Source organism: Schistocerca piceifrons, chromosome 7, assembly GCF_021461385.2.
Source record: "Schistocerca piceifrons isolate TAMUIC-IGC-003096 chromosome 7, iqSchPice1.1, whole genome shotgun sequence".
NCBI classification, from domain to species: domain Eukaryota; kingdom Metazoa; phylum Arthropoda; class Insecta; order Orthoptera; family Acrididae; genus Schistocerca; species Schistocerca piceifrons.
Window position 1 is genome coordinate 571,464,114 of NC_060144.1, and position 21,529 is coordinate 571,485,642.

Here is a 21,529-nt window from a genome sequence, read left to right on the forward strand (position 1 = left end):
TTACATTTTCACACAATTTGGGTGCATAGATCCTTAGTAATCAGTACCCACAACAACCAGCTCTGGCCGTAATAACAGCCTTCATACGCCTGAGCATTGAGTCAAACAGAGCTTGGATGGCGTGTACAGGTACAGCTGCCCATGCAGCTTCAACACGATACCACAGTTCATCAAGAGTAGTGACTGGCGTATTGTGACGAGCCAGTTGCTCGGCCACCATTGACCAGACGTTTTCAATTGGTGAGAGATCTGGAGAATGTGCTGGCCAGGACAGCAGTCGAACATTTTCTGTATCCAGATAGGCGCGTACAGGACCTGCAACATGCGGTCGTGCATTTCCTGCTGAAATGTAGGGTTTGGCAGGGATCGAATGAAGGGTAGAGCCACGGGTCGTAACACATCTGAAATGTATCGTCCACTGTTCAAAGTGCCGTCAATGCAAACAAGAGAAGGCCGAGACGTGTAACCAACGGCACCCCATACCATGACGCCAGGTTATACGCCAGTATGGCGATGACGAATACACGCTTCCAATGTGCATTCACCGCGATGTCGCCAAACACGGATGCGACCATCATGATGCTGTAAACAGAACCTAGATTCATCCGAAAAAATGACGTTTTGCCATTCGTGCACCCAGGTTCGTCGTTGATTACACCATCACATACGCTCCTGTCTGTGATGCTGCGTCAAGAGCAACCGCAGCCATGGTCTCCGAGCTGATAGTCCATGCTGCTGCAGACGTCGTCGAACTGTTCGTGCAGATGGTTGTTGTCTTGCAAACGTCCCCATCTGTTGACTCAGGGATCGTGACGTGGCTGCACGATCCGTTACAGCCATGCGGATAAGATGGCTGTCATCTCGACTGCTAGTGACACGAGGCCGTTGGGATCCAGCACGGCATTCCGTATAACTCTTCTGAACCCACCGATTCCATATTCTGCTAGCAGTCATTGGATCTCGACCAACGCGAGCAGCAATGTCACGATAGGATAGACCGCAATCACAATAGGCTACAATCCGACCTTTATCAAAGTCGGAAACGTGATGGTACGCATTTCTCCTCCTTACACGAGGCATCACAACAACGTTTCACCAGGCAACGCCGGCCAACTGCTGTTTGTGTATGCGAAATTGGTTGGGAACTTTCCTCATGTCAGCACGTTGTAGGTGTCGCCACAGGCGTCAACCTTGTGTGAATGCTCTGGAAAGCTAATCATTTGCATATCACAGCATCTTCTTCCTGTCGGTTAAATTTCGCGTCTGTAGCACGTCATCTTCGTGGTGTAGTAATTTTAATGGCCAGTAGTGTATGTTTTTAGCGAGTTCGCGAGTCGCTATCTCAGATAATTTGTTTGTAATGGATCCCATGGGCAAAACATCAAATCTTGTACACAAATAAATTGTATAATTTTCGTAATTTCATTAAATATAACATTAGGGTGTCCCTCTATTCAGGTCTATTGGTATTTCATACTTGAAATATCTGGACCTGTGCCTGTTAACGCATGAACTCTTTACCGTTGCACCCCAATTTCAGTTTTTTTACATCCGTTTTCCTCACAGATAATAAGCTTCAAGGTTTTTTTAAAATTTATACGGTGTCGAGATCCAAGCGGGGAGAAGGTAGTTTTAGTAAAATAAATTTGTGATTTAATGAGCTGATGAAATTAAAAACCATTTAAAGATTCTAAACGATTTATTAACATTGCTGTGAACACTTGTTTTGTTTAAAATCAGGCCTCAAGGTAGTTGTAAAAACCAGGTGGTGCTGTATCGAAGAGGTACTGTGATTCCCACGGTACAGCTGTGTGTGTAGGTTTGCCTACTCGGTAGACGTCTAATGGGCAACCACTGATTACGAACACTGCGAATTAATGGGTCACTTTTTCTAAATCTGTATGCCGTTGGGACACCGAAGTTCGAAACTTGGCTCGAAGGCGCCTAAGCCTTCCTCCGTGATGATAGGAAAGAGTGGCACCCCGTGACGTCACCCTCGGGTTCGGCGACTCTTCAGATAGGTGGCGACACAGGCGGAAAAAGGCCAGGGTTCAGAAATTCACGTGACGTGTAAGGCAGGATAATGACGTCACATTGGCGCTAAATTTTACCAAAATTCTGCCCAGCACCACCCTGAACGTCTCATTCGGTGGAGAGGTCATCATATCCCCTCTTACCCACATATCATACCTTCTTTTAACGCTTCTGCGACAGAGATCATAACCTCACCTTCCAACACCGCAATCAAACGGTTTTCTCTTATGAGTGGCGGAAGAAAAAGTTTCAGATACACCACGGTTCAGAATCGACACGAAGACGCCTCAGGAGGTGGCTTGAAGGACGTCAATGAAACGACTCCTCCCTTGGGCCACTGATTCTCACACATTACGTGATCGAAATCGACAGTTCTTAATGCGATGAACAGCACGACAACTTTCGGTACTGCTGGTACTCTTCTCTAAGGACATTATGGGGCTGCAACCCATTTGAACGTGATCCGTTTGGAGCGTAGTGCAACAGCAATTTTTGCTGTGGGTTACATGCTGGAAATACTAGGGATCGTTCAAAACAACTCGACGAAATTTGAACATAATCTCAGGCAAGAGAGGGTGTCACATCCGCCATAATTTCACAAGGAATCCGCAGAACTGCCCCCGATGTCCGTCTGGCGTGTGTTGCGTCGACATTTACACACGAAACCACACAAAATTCAGCTACTGCAATCTCTTCGTGAAGGTGGCAAACAAAAACGTGCGGAATCCTGTAATTTCGTTCTTGGCAAGATCGAGGACGACACTTTTTTCCCACGCTTAGTGTTTAGTGACGAGGCAAAATTCCATTTGAATAGAAAGGTGAACCGTCATAATGTGAGAACAAGGGGTACGGAACAACCACATGAAGGCGTACAACATGAGAGCGACTCTCCAAAATTTAATATGTTTTGTGTAGTTTCAGGAGAAAAGATGTATGGTCCATTTTTCTTTGCCGAGAGCACTGTTACAGGAAGCACGCATCTCGACATTCTTGAGAACTTTCTTTTCCCACAGCTGGAGACTGATTCGAACGACTTCATTTAGCAACGGGTTGGCGCACTGCCGCACTATGATCTGGAAGTGCTGGAATTTTTAAATCGAAGGATTACTGAACGATAGATCGGTCGCACTGGGCCAAATGATTCAACCTTACGTTAATGGCCTCCAAGGTCACCGGAAACAACTGTATGTGATTATTTCTTGTGGGGATTTATAAAAGACTGTGTTTATGTACCTCCGTTACCAGTGACAATGAATGAACTGAGACATCGCATGACAGCAGCTGTGGAAGCTGTAACTCAAGACCTGCTCGCTGCAGTGACATACGCCGTGTATCTCAAGGGGGGGGGGGGGGGATAATGAAGACCTCTGAAAAGGTATGAAAAGAAACTATTTGAGTTCCCCATTCATCAAAAAATAAAATTCATTTTATGTGTTTATTAGTTTCAGAAGTACAAGGTGTCCGAAAAGTCTTTCCCTGATTACATAAATTGATAACTCAGGCTAGATGTAAGATACAAATATGAAACTGGTGTCTAATTCTTTACAAACTATCAAAGTTTCGTACATACAAAGTGCAAATCGTTCAGGCCTTGTTGCCCAATGACAGTACACGTCGATATGACATAGCGGTCGAAATGCTATCACGTATTGAGGACGATGATGGTTATCTCAGACGAATTGTCTTCTCCGACGAAGCGACCTTTTTTGTCACTGTAGTAGTGAATCGCCATAACGTATGCATTTGGGGTTCACAGCCCCCTGGCGAGGTCATGGAGTGCAGCAGAGGCAGTCCAAAGGTGAAAGTTTGGTGCGCGCTATTGCACGATCGAATTATGGGGCCATTCTTCTTCGCTGAGGCTACCATCACATCTGCAGAGTATCTGGACATGTTGCAACTGTATGCTGTTCCTCAGCTGCTTCAGTATCACCCCGTGTACCAGATCTTGAAACCCTGCGGCAACGGATAACCACAGTCGTTGAATCGATCCCTCCAGTAATGTTGGCTAATGTGTGGACGGAAATTGAATATCGCCTAGATGTGTTACGTGCTACCAAGGGTGCTCATGTGGAAGTTTACTGGTGTGTGGAAAAAACTTTGATACTTTGTAAAAAAATAGACACCAGTTTCATATTTGTATCTTACTTCTAGCCTGAGTTATCAATTTATGTAATCAGGGAAAGACTTTTCGGACACCCTGTACAGACGTGCCAAATCGCATGATTATTTTTGATACACCCTGTATTGCAGTTAATCTGTTTCCACTTTAGTGCGCTGGACTAAAAATCTAGGAAAGACAAAAATGCAATAATACTATTAACTGTACATAAAAAAATGAAAAAGTGCAACCTTAAGAGAGAAATAAAAGAGAAGTAACACGTCAAGTCACCAACAAGCACTCACTGTGGGCACTTCTAGATTTTTGGTGTGAAGGATGACTGACTGGAGTTACCCGCGATGTGATTACCAAATACGAGGAGCATTCGAGATCTAAGGCCTCCGATTTTTTTTCTCCGGACTGGAAAGAGATAGAAACATGCGCATTGTTTTAAAACGAGGCCGCGTTAATTGTCAATACGTCCCAGAGATGGCAGCACCGTACGGCAGATGGAATTTTACCGCCAGCGGCGAGAATGAGAACTGTTTTAATTACTTAAAATGGCGACGTTTTCCTTACTTGAACAGCGTGCAATCATTCGATTTCTGAATTTGTGTGGTGTGAAACCAATTGAAATTCATCGACAGTTGAAGGAGACATGTGCTGATGGAGTTATGGATGTGTCGAAAGTGCGTTCGTGGGTGCGACAGTTTAATGAAGGCAGAACATCGTGTGACAACAAACCGAAACAACCTTGGGCTCGTACAAGCCGGTCTGACGACACGATCGAGAAAGTGGAGAGAATTGTTTTGGGGGATCGCCGGATGACTGTTGAACAGATCGCCTCCAGAGTTGGCATTTCTGTGGGTTCTGTGCACACAATCCTGCATGACGACCTGAAAATGCGAAAAGTGTCATCCAGGTGGGTGCCACGAATGCTGACGGACGACCACACGGCTGCCCGTGTGGGATGTTGCCAAGCAATGTTGACGCGCAACGACAGCATGAATGGGACTTTCTTTTCGTCGGTTGTGACAATGGATGAGACGTGGATGCCATTTTTCAATCCAGAAACAAAGTGCCAGTCAGCTCAATGGAAGCACACAGATTCACCAAAACCCAAAAAAATTTCGGATAGCCGCCAGTGCTGAAAAAATGATGGTGTCCATGTTCTGGGACAGCGAGGGCGTAATCCTTACCCATTGCGTTCCAAAGGGCACTAAGGTAACAGGTGCATCCCACGAAAATGTTTTGAAGAACAAATTCCTTCCTGCACCGCAACAAAACGTCCGGGAAGGGCTGCGCGTGTGCTGTTTCACCAAGACAACGCACCCGCACATCGAGCTAACGTTACGCAACAGTTTCTTCGTGATAACAACTTTGAAGTGATTCCTCATGCTCCCTACTCACCTGACCTGGCTCCTAGTGACTTTTGGCTTTTTCCAACAATGAAAGACACTCTCCGTGGCCGCACATTCACCAGCCGTGCTGCTATTGCCTCAGCGATTTTCCAGTGGTCAAAACAGACTCCTAAAGAAACCTTCGCCGCTGCCATGGAATCATGGCGTCAGCGTTGTGAAAAATGTGTACGTCTGCAGGGAGATTACGTCGAGAAGTAACACCAGTTTCATCGATTTCGGGTGAGTAGTTAATTAGAAAAAAAATTGGAGGCCTTAGAACTTGAATGCACCTCGTACGTTCGATACACTTGTGAATGAAAGAGAATGCGAGAACTTTGACCTGGCTTACGACGAATAACACGGATCTGTAATTTGGTTTGAGAGGGCAGAAGCAGGGACTCACGTGGATGTTGATGGTGATGCTGAAGTCCTTGCCTATGGCGACCTTGTCCAGGTCGACGAGCGAGAACTCGACGTCCTGGTGCGACTGCGTGGGCAGCATGTAGAAGCGGCGCGCCCGGTCCACGGACCGCACGGCGTTCATCAGCGCCAGCCGCTCCGACTTGGTGCCTGTCCGGGGAGAAGAAGCCATTACAAACAAGCAGTCTCTGGCGTCGGCGACGAGAACCGGGTCGGCAGGCCGCAGGTGTTCTCGCATCACCAGCGAGCGGCTGACCTTGCTTTGACAGTTTCCCATAACAGAGTTTCTTTACACTACCGGATGTGCTGCTTTTGGCTAATCATTCTCTGTCTCCCTATCCGCTTTTCCTGACTGACTACCTTACTGTAAGAAAATGGAACGCCTACAGCTGTCCTTACGATTTTATTTATTTCGTAGCTATCGGTTACGGCGCCTCAATGCTCCATCTTCAGGCCGTAGTTGATGCTGAAGAGATTGACACAATCCCTATACATACCGCGTCAGTGACCAACAAAACTGGTTACGCAGACTGTTAAATTTTGTGTCAGCACTCCAACCATCAACTGCCAACTGACTGGAGAGGTCAGTTCTCCAGTCACTTGGCAGTTGATGTTTGAAGTGCTGACACCAAAGTTAACAGTCTGCGTAACCACTTTTGTTGGCCACTGATGCGGTATATATAAGGATCGTACCAATCTCTTCAGCATCAACTACGGCTTGAAGATGGAGCATTGAAGCGCCGAAACTGGTAACTACGAAATAAATAAAATCGTAAGGACGGTTATAGGCGTTTCATTTTCTTACAATAGTAGACGGCCGTGGTCCTCGAGACATTCTGTCAAAAGGATGGACATACAGAAACGTGTCTACCTTATTGTTTTGATAAACCATTGTCAGTGCACAAAGATAAGAAGTTTATCACTTGTCAAACAGTTGGAACATTTTTAAAAATACAGTTATCAATAATTTAATCGCCCCCCCCCCCTCCCCCACATATAAGGGCTCCTCTTCAGACAGACAGCAATAAAAATTTATAATATTAAAAAAGGAATAGCTTCCTAATGCTCTGCAAAAGTATACTAATTTGGTCCCGAACCGGGTTTTGGCTTCTCTGACTATCTTCAGGTAACAACTGAATGTCGCAAGCAAAGATAAAAATGATTTGCGTCATACGCATAAATTATCTGCAAAGAATATACAAAAATAACAAAATGTTTACATAGGAAAAAATTGCAACAGTTAAATTAGCTAAAGACGGGGGTAAACAAAATTTTTATGTGGACACAAATTTAACAAATGATGATGAATTATAAAAGCTTCGTTTATTCCTTTTTTAGTTAATTTAATGATTACAATGTTCTCCTAGGTAACTACTTTGTCATTTTTGTATCTTCTTTACAGGTGATATATGTGTAAGTCGGACATCATGTTTATTCGTGTTTGCGAAATTCAATTGTCACCTGAAGATGGCCTGAGAAGCCAAAAGCCGGTTCGTGACCCAATAAATATAATTTTGCGGAACATTAAAAGTGTTTTTCGTTTTGATATCATTATCATGTTCTGCCAAGCACCAACGGAAAATTCAGTTAATGTTACAGTTTGTAACTATAAATAGCTTTATTTTCTGTAAACGGAACAGCGCGGTTTCTATGTATTTAAAGAACAGCATTGCGGAGCCACCGAAAGCTGTTGTATACAGGGTAATAAAACTAGGGTCTTCGCTTCAGATTTTACTGGAACTATTTAAGATACCGAAATTCCGTACATTCTGAGTGTAAATTATTGATTGAACTGAAAATTAAAATTAAAACGTAGGAAAATGAACAAGCAGGACCGGTGTCAACTGAAGGAAACACACGCTGGGTGTCTGATAGTGAGTATTAGGCAACGTAGAACTGAAACAGAGGAAAGATATACAGTAGAACACGAATGGGTAACTTTTAAAGTTGAAATAGGGATGGCAGCAAAGATTCACATACGCAAGGACACAAAACTTTGTAGAAATCCCTCAGTACCACAGGAGATTTTGTGTTGAAGCAGCGAGAGGCGAAGATAATAAAATGCAAGAAGTGAAGCATGTGTAATGGAATCAGATGTCTAGAAAATGATACTGACAGAACATTATAGAGACCTTTGCATATATATATATATATATGCCAATATCACGGAAAGAGGAAGTTTTTGAAGATAAAATAGGAAATGTGGTACTACGAGAAGCATTTGACAGATCACTGAAAGACCAAAGCAGAAACAAGGCAAGGCCGCTAGCGACGACGACATTCCCACAGAGTTACTGGGGTCCCTGGAAGAGCCAACAGTGACAAAATCATTTCACCTGATGAGACAGGAGAAATACCATCGGACTTCAGGAAGAAATTGTGTATTACGTTTCCAATGCAGGCGGTAGCTTACAGGTGTGAGCACTACCGAAACATCAGTTTAAAAATATTGACACATTTTGTTCACAGAAGAGTGGAGGAAGTGATAGAAACTGACCTCGAGGAATATCAGTTTTGGGTTCCGGAGAGATGTAGGAACACGCGAGGCAATATTGTAGCTACGACTTGTCTTAGAAAACAGCTCAAAGAAAAGTAAAACTACGTTTATAACATCTGCAGAGTCAGAGGAAGCTTTTGGCATTGTTGACTGGAATACAATCTTTGAAATTCTGAAGGTAGCAGAGACCATATACAGGGCGCGAAAGGTAATACACAGCTTGTACAGAAAGCGTGTGACAGTTATAAGGAGACCCAGGTTCGAATCCCGGCCTTGATGTAAATTTTCATTCGTCGTTTCAGTCTGCATACATACTTTGTACATCATACGGTTATGAGTTGAAAGCCATGAGAATCCATGAGAAGGCACTGAGACAAAGCTGAAATCCATCCCGATTTTATTTAATCACTACAGTGAGCAAGCTGGGACGGAAATCAGTGAGAAATTTCGAAAAGTAATTAAAGTTCAAGGAGAAGAAATAAAAACTTCGAGGTTTGCTAATGACGTTGTAATTCTGTCGGAGACGGTGAAAAATTTGGAACTGTAGTTCAAGGGAATCAGCAGTGTCTCGAAAATTGATTATGAGATGGATATAAGTAGAAATAAAACAATGTTATTGGAATTTAGTCGAATTAAATCGACTGATGTTGAGCGAATTAAATTAGGATATGAGACACTAAAAATATTTAATGACTTTTGTTATTTGGGCAGGAAAATAACTGATGATGGCTGAGGTAGAGAAGATATAAAATGCAGGCTGGGGAAAGCAAGAAAAGAGTTTCTGGAAAAGAGGAGTTGGTTATCACCTAATATGTATTAGGAACTGTTTTCTGAAAACATTTGCTTGGAGTGTTTGCTTGTGCGGAAGTGAAACATGGACATTAGGTAGATGAGACAAGAAGATAATAGAAGTTTCCGACGTGTGCTGCTGCAGAAGAATGGCAGATCAAGTTACTGCTCTGCTGAGAGAGATGTGCCGAAACAGACGAATTCAATGGCATTTCACTATTCAAAATCTGGTTATTTGTTTCAGAGTAATGGCAATACTTATAAATTAGATGTTATCTGTTCCGAACATGAAACTGTTCGCTGCCTTGTGCTGAAACTCGTAATTTCATACTCAAATAAGGAAACACGTCACGTCGGATGTGGAGCAACAAAGAGTTCACCACCGCGACAGCAGTATAGAACGGGCAGCGAGGGGGTATTTAATTCGGTCCGTGTCGTCCACTTGTGGTCGACTGCTGGCATGAAAAAAAAATATTCACAAGGCAAGAGAAACTGGATAGGCCAGTTCTTTTGGAAGGAAGCAGGAGAAACGCGAAGAGAAAATTGAGTTTTGTACGCACCGAGTATCCGGATAGACAGTGTCCAACAAGAACGAAAATTCAGCGAACGTGCAAAAAATCGTTTTGGTAGAGCACTGGAATATTACGTGGAGGATAATGAGCTAGTCTGAAACGAGCAGAGCGAGGGAAATAGATGGCCTGACAGCCGTTGCTCGTAATTCACTTGTTAACTGCAGAGAAAACGCGAGTGCCTCCGGAATAAACGAGGTCAAGATTTAAATAATTACGAGAATGCAGCGGGGTGACGTCGTCGATATTTCGACAGGAGCACACACTGCCATTTTCAACGCAGAACTGCACCAAGAAAGCGTTGTACAACGAAGTTTAGTACCTCGGTTAGCAGAGCAATTACGAAATGGTAACACACACACACACACACACACACACACACACACACAAATTGGTTCAAATGGCTCTGAGCACTATGGGACTTAACTTCTGAGGTCATCAGTCCCCTAGAACCTAGAACAACTTAAACCTAACTAACCTAAGGACATCACACACGTCCATGCCCGAGACAGGATTCAAACCTGCGACCGTGGCGGTCGCGCGGTTCCAGACTGTAGCGCCGAGAACCGCTCGGCCACACCGGCCGGCACAAAGACACACACAAAGACTGTAATCACTAGCACCACCATACAACCAAAGATGACCGACATAAGAGTCACCGATAGTGAAAATTAATAACCAACGTGTAACATTAACTGTGCCCTTCTGTTTTTTTACAAGGGAGAGGGCAGGATACCATGCGGAATTTAAAGAAAAACCTAATCCTGTATTTGTAGGAACGAAGTAGGAGTGCCTCTGTTATTGCATTTCCGAGGGAACGTTGTATAGTACTTCGTAATAACCGAGGCATTGCCCCTTCGTACTTATTGGGCAATACCAGGCTATCGACTCTCAATAAATATTGCCTATCTGGACACGAAAATACGTAACGTACGAGTGCAGGTTGTGTGGCACATGGACGACGGCATACGCCTGGCCGCAATTCGTGCACGGATAGCCGATGCAGTCAAGCCGACCGCTCGCTTAAAACAGGAAATCTGGATTCGAGCCCCGGTCTGGCACGAATTTTCATTGTCTTCATTCAAATACACAAGTGGTGATCCATATTCGCATTTGCGAATACGTTTCCTGCCTCTATTTGTAAGCGTTACGTACTAATGTCAACTGCTTTCTTAATGATACTATTCCAGTAGCTGGAAGTGCATGACTGATCTCCATGTCGTTATATTCCATAGGATGGCCAGTGCTAAGGCAACGTTTTGCAATGGCGGATTTGCTCAGCTGTTGTGAGGGTGTGTAACTCTTATGGTCGGTACACTGCTCTTACACAGTGTTGATCGACTGAAAAAAAATAAAAATAAAAATAATAAAAAATATGTATGTGTGTGTGTGTGTGTGTGTGTGTGTGTGTGTGTGTGTGTGAGTGGGTGTGTTCAGGTAGGTGTGTTTGTGTGGTGTCTGTTGTTTGTCCGAAAGAAGAGACACCATATATACAATTTAGGCGAGGACGGCCAATGATCGCTTCAGCGCGGTTGCACACCATTCTCGCACTTTTACGGGAAACGGCGGGATGCAGCGAGTAATGAGGAAAGTGGGCAAGGGGCACTACATTTGTGCTGTTTGGATAAGTTGAGAATTTGGGTGTGGGGGGAGGCGTGCTATGGTGTTCCGTGCAGTTGCCATGACCAATGCGTCCGGATGGCGCATGTGCCTAGTAAGCAGGAGACACAGGTTCGACACCCGGACTGGCACAATTTTTCAACCTTCCCCGTTGATTTAATCAGTGCCCACTGGCAGCTAATGTCAGTAATTCCTTTACGTCTCAATATATGACTAGTCACTACTGCAAGGAATGTGGAAGACACCTCTTTTCCGGAACGAAAAAGGATAATAATCTTAGATAGTGGTCCAAAAACACATTTATTATCATTTTTCTAAAAACCCCGACCAGTCCTATTGAAAATCTAAGGCAGAATAGGTCGTAGACTTCGGTGCCACCTCGGTATTGCCATCACTCGCCCGGTGCACAGTTCGTCAACAGCGTAACGCGCGTCTGATCTGTCTTTCACCATAACCATTCTTACGAAAGTTGAGCTCAAGATGGACTACGTCAGATGACAGACTCTCAGAATCTGAGACGACGTGAGCCCTGTGAACTAAGGGAGAGGTACCCCTTCACGCTGAGCGGGATGTTGACAACCGTCAGCCCGTAGGTACGTCAGTGTGGATTGGCGTCCTATAAACAACATGTCCCAATGTACCACGAGCCTTGTTCCTGACCAACAAATGAGGGAAGGGAAGGTATCCATTGAAGGGAAGGTAGCCATCCTTTTCCACCTCCATCGTGAAAGACATATTCCCTTGGATTCATCTACATCTACATCATCACAATGCGATTTACAATTAAGCGCCTGATAGAAGGTTCATCGAACCGCTTTCAAGTTACTTCTCTACCGTTCCACTCCTGAACAGGGCGCGGGAAGAATGAACATGTAAATATTTTCGCACGAGCTCTGATATTCCTTATTTTGTTATGAGGATAATTCCTCCCTGTGTAGGTGGGTGCCAAAAAAATATCTTCACACTCTGAGGAGAAAGCTGGTGATTGAAATTTCGTGAGATCATTCTGCCGCAAGGAAAAACGCCTTTGTTTTAATGATTAACACCCAAACTGGCGTATCATACCCGTGGCTCTCTCAATCTCCTGTTTCGCGATAGTAAAAATCGAGATGCTCTTAATGAAATTCGAGTGTTTTAAAAACTCGTTCAGATTATAACTAGAGATCGATGTGTACGTTCAAATACTGCATGGAATCCTGCTCCCTCTCTTGTTTATGCTACCTCTCCCATTGGTTAATGCTACCTCTTCTGTTGGTTATTAATTTTCAGTATCGACAACTTCTGACATCGGTCATCGTTGGTTCTGTGATGGTGCTAGTATTTATACACACACACACACACACACACACACACACACACACACAGAGAGAGAGAGAGAGAGAGAGAGAGAGAGAGAGAGGGAGAGAGAGAGAGAGGGAGAGAGAGAGAGAGAGAGAGACAGACAGACATTGTGTATGTGTGTGTTTTATCTTTCCGAAATTGCTCTGCAAACTGCGGTATTAAATTCCTTTACATTGTGCCTCCTTGCTCCTGTTTTGCCTTGAAAATGAGAGTTTGCGTTCCAGTTGAAATATCGACGACGTCACCCAGCTGCGTTCTCATAAGTTATTTGAATATTGTATAGGCCAAGAGAAATTCAGGTCACAAGAGTCCAAGGTTTTCTTCAGTTTGCGCACAAACAGCTTCCATCCTGTTATGTTTCACTTGACCAGCAGGTTAATTAACGGGTTTCCGAAAAGACGCATGGAATTCTATCACTAGGTTCTGGTGTGACTTCGTGACAACAGGTTCTTTACTCAAATATTATTTTTACCTTTAAAAATTATAGAAAGCTGAACGTAGGAAGAATGTTGTATGGGGCCTATGACAGTCGGCTCTGGCAGACTGAACGAAGGAGGCAGTGGAGTGTTAATGTTTGCTGCTGGGTTATTAGAGACAACGTGAGTGCTCCTTACTTCGTTTAAGAAGACTTTACGGGCAAAATATACGCGTAATTTCTTATTGAAGTGTTGATGTAAGTGCTACTAATAATACGATGGTTGCCTTACTCGCTTTCGCTTGTCACAACGTGCCTCATTTGACACTACTGGACTGACTTTTCTCAGGCAGACTGAAAGATGTAGTCGAAGCACAAGATCCCACGAGCCAACAGGACTGTTGCTGCTAATGCAATGATATCGGTTTTGGAGAGTGACACGTCGTTAAAATTACTGTAATGAAGATGTCATAAATATCCACGAAGTAGATATTTACAGAGGTTGTAGATGAGCACAACTACGCAAGATAGACGGAAAAAAAGAAGAGATAGGTAACCGAATGAAACTATAGAACGAAGAAAAATAAGAAGGATAATTACAAAAGCCGGCCGTGGTGGCCGAGCGGATCTAGGCGCTACTGTCTGGAACCGCGTGACGGCTACGCTCGCAGGTTCGAAGCCTGCCTCGGGCATGGATGTGTGTGATGTCCTTAGGTTAGTTAGGTTTAAGTAGTTCTAAGTTCTAGGGGACTGATGACCTCAGAAGTTAAGTCCCATAGTGCTCAGAGCCATTTGAACCATTTGATTACAAAAACATTTGGAATTAGGAAAGAAAACTATAAATTACATCATTATGTGTAACCATTTCGACAGAAAGTTGTTGTAAGAAGCTCGGGAAAAAATCCAGGGAACACAGATAATCATTAGGAATTAGTGTTCTGTATCAAACAACCTGTGTTTGCACTGTCAGTACCTATACTGACCTGCCTTCAAAGGTGTTTTTAGTATAATCCCTTAGTTGAATGAATGTTTACAAATATCTCTTCAGAATTCTACTTCCTCCTATAACTTATACAGTAGTAAAATGAGTTGCAATTTTGCTTTCAGTAAGTGGCCACCGCATTCCTGGTTGTAATATTGACTGCCATTCTGTTTCAGAGGGTTGAAAGTAGTTGTAATCTAATTACATTCTCCACTTCTACAGTTATTAGTTTCTCAAATGTGCAGAAATGTTTAGGGTGAATCATACTAAAAGAAACAGCTTCATGCAGTTCGGAAATACTCGTATGTTATACAGTATATGTTGTTCAGTTAGTGCTCTCAATGAATTTTGAATGACAGTTCCAGAGTCGTAATGAATGAAGCAAAACTGTCGTCGATAGATGGTTTGAAAGGATGCTCACCTTCTTTGTATTTGTACTGGTCAGTAATTTCCTGCCGATCTTTGTCGCCGTTCGGGTCAAAGATCCACGGCGCTTTCGTTAGTATCATGCGACCAATGCTGAAACAGATAAACGGAGACATGTTAACATTTTTCGATTTTTCATTCATCATACATCATTCATTAATTTCCAACTATGTTAAAAATTACTCGCTTAGCCATTTTCTTTAGAACAAATAAAGATTTTTAGATGTTAATATATCGCTCTCTGGCATTCTACGCGTTGTAGAAGACGGAGGTGACTGCTTTCTAGCGCTAGGCGACGTGCACTGAGGCGACAAAGTAACAGGATACCTGCTAATATCGTGTCCGACTTTCTTTTGTCCACAGCACTGCAGCAGTGGGATGGATGCAACCAATCGCTGCAAGTCCCCTGCGGAAATAGTGAGCCATGCTGCCTGTATAGCTGTCCATAGCCGCGAAAGGTTTGCCAGAGTAGGACTATGTGTACGAACTGAGCTCCCCATTATGTCGGACAAGTTTTCGATAGGATTCATCTAGGGCGATCTTGGTGGACAAATTATTCCCTCGAATTATCCATATCGTATTTCAAACCAATTGTGAGCAATCGTGACCTGATGACATGGCGCATTGTCATCCATAAAAATTACGTCGTTGTTTGGCTGTAAATGGTTTCCAAGTAGCCGAAAATAACCATTTGCAGTCAACGATCGATTCAGTTGGACCAGAGGATCCAGTCAATTGCACGTAAACACAGCTCACACCATTATGGAGCCACCAGCAGCTTGCCCAGTACCTTATTGACACATTCGAACCTTGCCATCAGCTTTTACCTACTGAAATTGGAACTCATCTGACCAGGGCGCGGTATTCAAGTCGTCTAGGGTCCAACCTATATGGTCACGAGCCGACTGGAGGCACTGCAGGCGGCCATGCACTTAGCAAAGGCACTCGCGTGGGTCGTATTCTGCCATAGGCCATTAAGCCCAAATTTCGTCGCACTTTCCTAACGGATACGTTCGTCGCACGTCCCACTTTGATTTCTACTGTTATTTCTCTCAGTACTGTTTTTCTCTGAGCACTGACAAGTCTACGCGAACGCCGCTGCTCTCGGTCGTAAAGTGAAGACTGTCGACCATTGCGTTGTCCGTGGTGAGACATAAGCCCTGAAATATGGTATTCTGGGCACACTCTTGACTCTGCGGATCTCGGAATACTGAATACCCTTGCGAATTCCGAAATGGATGTCCCATGCACCTAGCTGCAAATACCGTTCCGAGTTCAAAGCATGTTAACTCCCCGTCGTGCGGCCATAATCACATCGGAAACCTTTTCACAAATGACAGCTCCGGTAATGCACTCTCTTTTCTACCTTGCATACGCGATACTATCGCCATATGTATACGTGCATGTCACTATTCGATTACTTTCATCAGCTTATTCTGAATAAGCACTTATCGTCCTTCAAGTAATTGTAAAAAAGTTATATTTATTTGGTACAAATACAACAGATCACGATCTGAGTGAAATTCTGTAGTCCTAAATTTGTAGCAGCAGCAAAGAGGAGAGAATGAATGGATGTTTCCTGCTAATAAGAGAGCCACGAGTACGAGTAGAGAGGTAAAACTAACAATTTCCACCAACGTTCGACTGCCTTCGTGCAGGATAGGAGTCCAGAGCCCCCAACAAGGAGGAATATGCGTATGGTCGACGGGAATATTGAAACAAACACGCTAGTTTATGTTCATGGAAAACTAAGTGAGTAGACCAAAACCAGAAGCACCTCCGAGATCTTACAAACCCATCTCCAGTCCTATTCTCCGCACAATGGGGATGATACACTTTGTTTTGTCGTTGTTGCACTGGATGTCGGGCGTCATCCGAAAAGAGACAGTACCACGACTAGTCGGACCACACTATACGAGTCTCCAGCCAGTGACTGTCGAGTTTGTCTATTGTTTGAACCAAGAAGACGTGGAGCTTTATGATTCACTGTGGGTAATGGCCTTTTGCGAGGTATCCAGCCCAAATATGCATTGCATGCCGTTCCCTTTGCTGTGTTCGCTCTGAAACTCGTTGAGATGGACCGCCATCCATTGACAACAGCCTTTCCTGTAGGGTTTGAAACCGATTCTCATACACCAACAAATCGGCTAACATCGTTCACGGTTGAAGATGGGGAGGAGCAGATATAGTAGCTCTAGCAGATATAGTAGCTCTCTTGTGCCATTCTTACACGTCTTCACATCGAAACATCTTAGTGCTCAGATTCCATAAAACCGACTGCCACGCACACACCACCTCACTGATATGACTATCACCAGGCGGTGAAAGGTCACGTGACTCCTTGTATCATTTCTACACGACTTACAGCCCTCTAAGGGAACCAGTGTTGTCTGATAACTAATGCGACTGTTTTAATGATGCGGTGAAGACTCTGTTAGCTGCTGGTGAATATTTCTGGTCTTATGATCGCGATCCGTGGAACTTTTATGTTTCTGGCGCTGATCACAAAAAAGTTTCTGAAGGATTATATTAGTTAATGATCATGTGTTCGTGGCTAGAGTCACCCGGCGAGGGAGCCCGGTCACCTGTTGCTAGATTATTTAGTTGACACCGCTTCGGAGACATGCGTGACGATGAGGGTGAAATGATGATGAAGACAAAACAACACCCTCTTCCTAAGCGGCGAGAATCTCAGACCTGGCGGGGAGCTGAACCCAGGGCCTTCGCTTGGCATTCTTCCGTTCTGACCTCTCATTTGTGGGAGGTGGACGTTTCGCAAGTCAAACGATATAAACCCAAAAATCCAGTTCGAGACGGTCCATAGTCGGCATCAGAGACTGCTGCTTTCCTTTTGCGATGTATTGCTCACCGCGAGGTGGGGGGCATGGAGCGCCGTGGTCTTCTAAGGATGAAAAGACAGACCGGAGACGGACAGTGTGACACGAGCAGGTGAACGTGTGTGACGCGAGCAGGTCTGTGCCGATTTACATGCCAAGCGTGCCTCACCCGAATTTGGGCTTATGGTAGGCACTAAATGGTGAGGGGCCGAAGTGTACGTAGATACATCTACATCTGCATCTATCAGGTAGTTTGTGGTAGACAGTAGCGGAGACTGAGCAATGACGTCAGGTATTATTAACCTGCCGTGTATGGATTTGCAGGGAGATACGGCGCTTGGCATGAAGGTGGTCTGAATTCGCCGCTGTAATCGCGATGCTCGGTGTCATTATGTGGCTCGCGAAAGTAAAATAGGGTGGATGCTAAGCGTCCTTAGGTGGTGTCACCGTGGAAGGCGCTTTGGCTGCTGGAAAGTTATTTTTTTATGAGGTTGAATAAAGGCGTACGCCACTTTGTTATGATAAAGGTGAGCATCTGCACATTTGTAAGACTTTGTTCATTCCCCGTGTTTAAATTGTTTCAGTGGATTTTGACCTGTTCCTGACAGCACTGACTTCTATTAGGGTTATCTGAATTTTACATCTTATCTGTATTAGCCGATATGCTGGCGTGCAAGTCAAGGGTTTTATTATTATATGCTACGTTAAACTTGTTTTAAAGCATTTGTGTGATTGGTATTTTACGGAGCTGTCTCAGGCGGTGCCGAGCTTATTACAACAGATCCTTACTTAATTGCTTTGATTTGCGATCATTGGCCCACTAGCTTACCACAGTAACCGTTCGCAAATTGTTTTGCAAATTTGTTGCTACAGGTGTGCTCGTTCCTTATTTTGGAAGTTACCTGTACCTGTCTGTATCTGGACTGTTCATGATACTGCAGGTAGGATAACATGGGGCCTGGGGGCCCCGTTGTGCTTGTTTTCTAATTGCTTTGTAATTAGTAATATTTTTTTGTATGCTGCTATTTAATAAATGTAAAGTACTGTAATAAAGTGTTATGATTTTAAATTGGTTGCCTCTGGGTTATGTTCCTAGCACTCCGGAGTTTGAACGTAATTTGGACCATTTTCTTGTGTTTATGATCATTCTTGAGCTCCATTTTACGTGCTTGAAGTTCAGTGCTGAATTAATATATATATATATATATATATATATATATATATATATATATATATATATATATATATATATATATATAGAAACGTTGGTCTCAAGGAAGCCTTACTTTTTCATGCTGTACTTTGTTGATGAAAAGGGACGTATAGTCCAAGTTTACCATGGAAATGGAAAATGTAAACGGAATATCCTTCACGGACAAACACAAAATTCTTCGAAATATACGCATACAGACAGATATTTTTATAAAAACTCCATCATCCACACAAAAAAATATGGTTGCGAATAAGAGTATGGTGGGCAGATACAAAAGAATTTCGACACTAGAACATCTACACGCCAAATTAAAACATCTCAAATAGCCGGCCGGTGTGGCTGCGGGGTTCTAGGTGCTTCAGTCTGGAACCACGCGACCGCTACGGTCGCAGGTTCGAATCCTGCCTCGGGCATGGATGTGTGTGATGTCCTTAGGTTTACGTAGTTCTAAGTTCTAGGGGACTGATGACCTCAGATGTTAAGTCCCATAGCGCTCAGAGCCATCTCAAATAGAATTTTCAAGACTATAGGTACCGCATTCAGAAAAAAATAGTGTTCTGAGGTCAAATAATTATACACCTAAGGACATATTATCGAGAATATGGAGAAAGCATAAAATATGTAAACATAAGGCCAATTGTAATAGAAAGCAAAAAACTATGAAATATACTTACATGTAGACAGTAGTATCAATAAATAAGTTTTATCTCTGACTCACGAATCGTTGTCAAAAATTATGTCCGATAATCTCTACTGATCAACTGAAAACTTCTACCACGCCCTAGTTTGACAGTACTTATGCAGCTCTCCTGTGTGTGAACTGTCAATCGGCAAGACTCAGTGGAGCCAGGAACACATCTGAAGATGTCCCATACAGATCTTGACGAAAAGTTAGGAACAAAAAAGTTTAAAACAATTTTAATATTGAACCATGGACACTTTCGATATCTAATCGAAACAGAAATGTTACCTCTCTGCTGGTCACCAAGCAATGTCCTGCTTGGCATCCCACCAGGGGGCATGCTCATGGTTTGGCACGTCGTCTTAAGCCTTTCTGGATCAGCCTGGTCTCGGTCATTGCCTTCAAGCAGCTCCGATTGTGGGCTACGTGGGATCTGATGGCTGCGAGCACCTGCCTGAATCAGGTTGTATTTTGAATGCAAGTCTGAATTTCCAGATTCACTTGGGTGGGAAAGACGTTGCTCAAAAGCAGGATGGCCCTGGTTTCACCCTGCTGTTAATTAGCTGCACATACACAGGCAGAGTGGTGCAGTGGAAGCGAATGATCTTCTTTGGTGAGCATCTTATTCGCTGCTGTAGGGTGTGCTGTATCGTAGGCTTACGCCTACTCTACCAGCAACACACATTACATCTAAGCTATGCAGACAACGGGCTTCCTAGCAGATGACACATGAGGGCTGCCACATTACACATGGCCACCAGATGGCAAACTAAGCGCCGACAGGGAACGCTGGCACACAAACATCTGTCTTACACCGATCACGTGGCAAGAAGCAAGACCAACTGTATCCTTGCCGCTGGGGGCTGTACGCAGGCCAGCGGCGGCCAGTTTATTCCAAGTGAGCTTCGTGGTCAAGGCGTCGAATGCACTCGCATTTCTTCTACATCTACATCTACATCTACATTTATACTCCGCATGCCACTCAATGGTGTGTGGCGGAGGGCACTTTACGTGCCACTGTCATTACCTCATTTGTCTATCAGGAACAGAGCCAGTACTACGCCGTCATCACTAACTGTGGCTGCCTACATACCCCCAACCTCTGATGTGGCCTTCTGGGCCGAAGATATGGACATCATTATTGTGACTGGCCATTGGGCAACATAAAAATTTTCTATTGATCACTGTCAGTATCATGCAGTACTTAGATTTTTGTCACATCTTCTGAACGTTGACTGTGGCTCGCCCTCTAGGGTCGTTAATCAAGTGCACATTTCTTACTACCTATGGTAGTGTGGTATTCTTACTCGAAGTCTTCACACGAGAAGTTCCAGCGATGCGGGAGACTGTGACAGTCTCGGTCGCAATATCAATATCTGTTTGCTTTAATTGTAGGAGAAGTCTTTTTGATCTCATAAGTGTTTCACCGCAAACTTACGCAATAGTAGTTACAGGCCTTTAGCCTTACATTTTTTAGTCCAGATAATATAATTAGCTTGTTGTAGGCTCTTTGTTAAATATTCAGGTTGTAATCAGTTTGAGCCAGAGTGCTTCATTTGTTCGATAAGTATTCAAGGCTTAATCTTACTGACGTTTGTGTGTTTAATACTTCCATCTGCCGGAGTTGATTGTATAAGTTCAATGACATTTTTAAAGTTCATTCTAGCTGAGCGTGTTTCCCTTGAGCCACCTATGGCGAATACGTTAAGGTATTTTCACTCTGAGCTCCAGATGACCACTTGCTAAGACGTGTTTACTGGCAGCTATGTCCGCGATTTACCTCAGCCTTATGTGCGCACGTGGCCTTTACGGCTTTTGCATGGTGCATAATTCGTGGAGACTGCCAGTTGTGCTTCTAACACGTGTTCAGCGTGCAGGTAAGTTCAGTTTTTTGTCCTAATCGAGCCCACTACGGTGTTCTGTTTTTTATTATATGTACATACATTTTTATTACATTGCTAACAACGCAAGTGGTGTACTTTGCTAAGAGTTCTGTCTGCTTATGTTGCATATATTCAGCTGGGTGGTTTTTGGATTTATTAATATATCTTTTATCGTTACACATTTGTTTAATACCGTTCTTTCTCAACTGGATCTCATTGGGATTCGGGTTGAGATTAACTGTAATTGCTCACTACTTCGCACTGAGATCAGTTGGGCTTTAGTGTGGGTGTTCTGTATCATGTTAAGCAATTATGCGTCAACA

General features: G+C 43.7%; 1 protein-coding gene across 1 annotated transcript in view; it reads right to left on the reverse strand.

Annotated features, from left to right (window-relative positions):
- Window positions 1-21,529, reverse strand: part of LOC124804732 (hemocyte protein-glutamine gamma-glutamyltransferase-like) — a 383,610-nt gene that overhangs the window by 95,795 nt on the left and 266,286 nt on the right. The window contains exons 9-10 of the mRNA XM_047265026.1: window positions 14,587-14,684; window positions 5,936-6,102 (exon numbers count right to left, since the gene is read on the reverse strand). Of these exons, the coding sequence (XP_047120982.1) occupies window positions 5,936-6,102; window positions 14,587-14,684 (265 nt within the window). The remainder of the gene's footprint in view (window positions 1-5,935; window positions 6,103-14,586; window positions 14,685-21,529) is intronic.